At 49.5% G+C, this 4,749-nt stretch overlaps 1 protein-coding gene across 1 annotated transcript; it reads right to left on the reverse strand.

Annotated features, from left to right (window-relative positions):
- Positions 1–2,825: 2,825 nt before the first annotated feature.
- Positions 2,826–3,899, reverse strand: NEUROD1 (neuronal differentiation 1). Its single transcript, XM_054972196.1, has one exon. It carries the CDS (start codon positions 3,897–3,899, stop codon positions 2,826–2,828), a length of 1,074 nt encoding a protein of 357 aa, XP_054828171.1.
- Between the last annotated feature and the right edge of the window lie 850 nt (positions 3,900–4,749).

The raw sequence follows: 4,749 nt of genomic DNA on the forward strand, positions 1-4,749 counted from the left end.
CTGAAACTGCATACATCTGTCCAAGGTCAGAGCAGGGTACCATTCCAGACAGAACCAACGAATTGATGGGTGGAAGGGAGAATTACTCAACATGGATCAAGCATCCTAGAACTATTTAAGACTAAATTATCCTCTTGGAAAGAGGTTCTTTACTTCTTTATACTGTCATAACCAGCACAAGAGGTGCTCCTCTAGAATAAGCACACACAATCTCAAACACAGGAGTGTAGAAAATACACCCCAAAATAGTATTCCTAATTTTCCATCTGATTGGAAAGGTAGGCAATGTTCATAATTCCAAAAGGGGTAGCTCTGTTCATCTGTTGTAGCAAAACAAAACTCCCGTGGCCCTTTCAAGGCCAATAACATTTATTTGATGAGTCTGTCTTCACATATCTACCTGGAGAAAGAAGCTGTAAGGTAGGAAAACTCGTGTGAAATAAATGGCGTTAGTCTTTAAGGGGTCACTGGACTTTTGTTTTATTCAGACAACATTCAGCCTTTTGAGTATACAAAGTGGGGGCGATGACAAGCCTAGAATGAAAAGGCACCCAGTACAACTTCTATCATGTACTTAGGGGTGCAGTAATGCCTCAAAGGTTCAGGGGAGGAGTGTGCGTTATGTGCTGTCAAGTCGCCTACTGACCTACTGCGACCCTATGAAAGAAAGACCTCCAAAATGTCCTATCATTAACAGACTTGCTCAGATCCTGTAAACTGGAGGACGTGGCTTCTTTAATTGACTCAAGCCATCTCGTTTTAGGTTTTCCTCTTTTCCTACTGCTTTCCACTTTTCCTAGCATTGTTGACTTTTCCAGAGAATCTTGTCTTCTCATGATGTGACCAAAGTATGGTAGCCTCAGTTTTGTCATTTTAGCTTCTAGGGAGAATTCAGGCTTGATTTGATCTAGTACCACTAATTTGTTTTTTTGGCTTTCCATGGTATCCGCAAAACTCTCCTCCAGCATCACATTCCAAATGAATCAAGGAGGTCGAGGGCTAAATGTTTCAGCACCGCAGGGCTGGACAGCTCCTTGGGATCTTGCACGAGCCCCTGATCTTAGGCGCGGTGCTGAGCGCCTTTATAGCTGTAAGCAAGCCGGAGATAGAACCCACCAGAACACACCCAGAGTCTTTGACACCCCCACCAACCACATCTCACTTCAGTTGCTTGTGACTTTTTTTTAAACTTCAGTTTATTATACAAATAATAAAGGCTGCACCTTTTAGGAACTATTACAACAATCCCATAGGAATTGCTAATGCTAAGGGGAGAAAATAAAATCACACGTAAGGAGAAACGCAACATTTGACCATCGGCTCCTTAGTATCTTGTTGCAAAGGTGTGGTGTGTCCCCCCCGCCCCCCCCCAGAAATCCCAACTGTGCATTACATCGTCATATACAGGATTACGAACAAAATTACAGTACAGATTGATTCCAATTGAACCAGCATTACATTTCAGACAGCACTTATTCTGGACTGCATTGTACATGCATCACTAACATCATTCTATTTACGAAGTCGAATGGTTTGCGTTGATTTTAGACTACTGAAGACAATCGGTACAGTATATAAGCCAACCATTATCAACCTGATTCGTTTTCGGCTCCCGGACGAAGATATAACAAACCACCGACAATGGAGGGAGAGGGAGAAAAAAAAACAATCATGCATTTAAACATTGCCTGGAAACATGAAGGTCTTCCGAGTTCTCTTCAAAAAATCACGCGGTGCGGAGGGGGAAGAGGGAAGAAGAGTCTAAAGGTTGGAAACAAAGAGTGCAAATTGTATGTGATAGTCAAGCAGCTTTTGATTTGCAAAAAGGGGGTTGGCATTTGCTTATTAGGATACAGATGAATATATATTTACAAGGCTGTGCAAGAAATTTGTTGAAATGATACGTTTTAATCGAAAATAAATCTTTTCCTTCTTTCATCCTTTTTCTTTACAAAAAAAGTAGGAATCTGGTTCCTTTTGCAGGGAAATGGAAAGCTCGAGGAGAAATACACTGCCGGTTCTGTGCAATTGTTTGTGTGTAAAAGGATATGAGAGGAACTGGGGGGAGGGGTGCTAAGGCAACACAACTTTTTTTTTCTTCTAAGCACTTTTTTTTGCTGGTTTAAATTACTTAAATTATTTGTATAAATTAGATATACTTCTACTTTTTTTTCTCTTCCCCAGTCCGTATAAAAAATGATGAAGCTGCAAGGTTTAAAATAGTTTATCAAAAAGTTATTAAAAATTCTGTACAAAATCACAACAAAATAATTCAGCATGTGGGAAAAGGTAACAAGTAGGAAAAAACGCGGATTGAAAAATAGACATTTTTATATATACTTTCCCCCCTCCTTTTCTTTTTGTAACTGGCCCGTGACTAGATTCTCCACCCACCCACCCCAAATTGCATAGATCCTGATTATTGCTTGTGATTTTGCTGTCCCGATCAAATTAATGGAGAGACGAGCGGAATCCCTCGACACCCAGTTGCCGGTGTAAGGGTTGGATTCAGTGAGGACGGGGAGGAAAATGACAGAAGGGAAATAGGGACAAGTTATATCCCCGCAGCTCCCGAAGGCAGTAAAGATAATGCTTTGACGCTGGCAGATCTCTCTCTCTTTTTCTCTGGGAGCGATTCTAAGCCGGTCTACTCAGAAGTAAGTCTCTCTTAATTCAGTGGTCTTACTCCTAGGAAAGTCTTCTTAGCACTGCAGCCTCTGCCTCACTCTTTGCGCTCGGCAGACGCTGCGCCGGAATGAAGAGGGAGGCCGCCCGTTGCGCCCCAGGGAGTCACCGCCCGGAGGCCCGCTCGGCCGGTTGCCCGCCTAATCGTGAAAGATGGCGTTGAGCTGGGCACTCATGACTCGCTCGTGGTGGGCGGCGTGGCTCTCGTAGGGCAGGAGGGCGTCGGCGGGGATCTCGCAGCGAGAGGCGGCGCAGGGGAAGAGGGAGCCGTGGCCCGGGGCGCCCGCCAGGCCGGCGGCCGGGTAGTGCATGGTGAAGGCGTAGCTCTTCTCGAAGTCGCCGGCGGGCTCGTGCTTGAAGGAGAAGTTGCCGTTGATGCTGAGCGGCGGGCTGAGCGGCCCGTCGAAGGCCGGGCTGGCGCACTCGGCCAGGGCGCTCTCGAAGAAGGGCTCCAGGGCGGCGCCGAAGGCGGGCGGCGCCTTGAGGTGGAAGAGCTGGGAGCTGTCCATGGTGCCGTAGGGCGGGCTGGGCAGCCCCGGCGACTGGTAGGCCACGTAGGGGTGGCCCGGGAAGGCGGCGCCGGCGGGCGGCAGGTGGGCCGGCCCGTCGGGGCTCTGCTCCGGCAGGAACGTCCGCGGGTTGAGCTGCAGGCAGCCGGCCACCAGGTTGGTGGTGGGCTGCGACAGGCCCTTGCAGAGGGTCTGCACGAAGGAGACCAGGTCCGGGCTCTTGCCCGAGCGCAGGATCTCCGAGAGCGCCCAGATGTAGTTCTTGGCCAGGCGCAGCGTCTCGATCTTGGAGAGCTTCTGCGTCTTGGAGTAGCAGGGCACCACCTTGCGCAGGTTGTCCAGCGCCGCGTTGAGGCCGTGCATGCGGTTGCGCTCCCGCGCGTTGGCCTTCATGCGCCGCAGCTTGAACCTCTCCAGCCGCGCCTTGGTCATCTTCTTCTTCTTGGGGCCGCGCCGCTTGGGCTTAGGGTCGTCCTCGTCGTCCTCCTCCTCTTCCTCCTCGTCGTCCTCGTCTTCCTCCAGGTCGTCCTCTTCCTCCTCCTCCTCGCCGGTCCTCAGGGAATCTTCCTCGGTGTGCATCGCTTCCAGCTCCTCCTCTTTCTTGTCCGCCTCGTCCTGGGAACTGAGGCAGTCGTCCGCCCAGCTGGGGGGGCCCTGGGGCTGGCCTTCCCCCATCAGCCCGCTCTCACTGTACGATTTGGTCATCCTGTCGAGCCTGCCTGCGTAAGAAACCACAAGAGAAAGCACGGTCAGCCGAGACAGGAGCCATTCCAATGGGATTTTACAGCCAGCACAAAATCCCGCAAAACTAGGACTTCAATGGGAGATGAATTTCTCATATTTCCCGCATTTATAGGATATTTTTTAAAAAGAAGGCTGCCCCATTCCACACTTCCCAGCAACAAACTTCTGGTTTTCTCTGCCTTTCCCACTGCAGACCCACCATTTCACCCGCCCATTATGTAAGGCGCTGACCCAAAGATGTGTGTGCGTTATTTGCCGTCAAGTCGCCTCCAACCTATGGCGACCCCATGAATGAAATACCTCCAAAACGTCATATTATTAACAGACTTGCTCAGATCCTGCAAACTGGAGGACGTGGCTTCTTTTATTGGGTCAAGCCATCTCGTTTTAGGTCTTCCCCTTTTCCTACTGCTTTCCACTTTTCCTAGCATTATTCACTTTTCCAGAGAATCTTGCCTTTTCCTGATGTGATCAAAATGCGATAGCCTCAGTTTTGTCATTTTAGCTTCTAGGAGTCTATGTAAAATTGACCGGTAATCGAAAACGAATGTTTAAAACAACGCTCCGCAGAACCAAGAGGGCAAATCGCCATCATTCTCCAGCCAGAGCAAGACGCATCCCTTTATCCGCTCTCCTTTCACCCCCGCCCCCCACGCCCTGTCCACAATAGCGGCCCGTCCCGTCCCTTCAATAGCCACACAGTCCTCCCAACTGTTCCGAGGCAGGCAAAGCTCAGCAGTCCAGACGGGGGATCAGGTGCACCAACCGCCTCGCTAATCAAGAGCCCCCTTTCGGTTTGAATGGGGGGCTC

Source organism: Eublepharis macularius, chromosome 2 (assembly GCF_028583425.1).
Source record: "Eublepharis macularius isolate TG4126 chromosome 2, MPM_Emac_v1.0, whole genome shotgun sequence".
NCBI classification, from domain to species: Eukaryota; Metazoa; Chordata; class Lepidosauria; order Squamata; family Eublepharidae; genus Eublepharis; species Eublepharis macularius.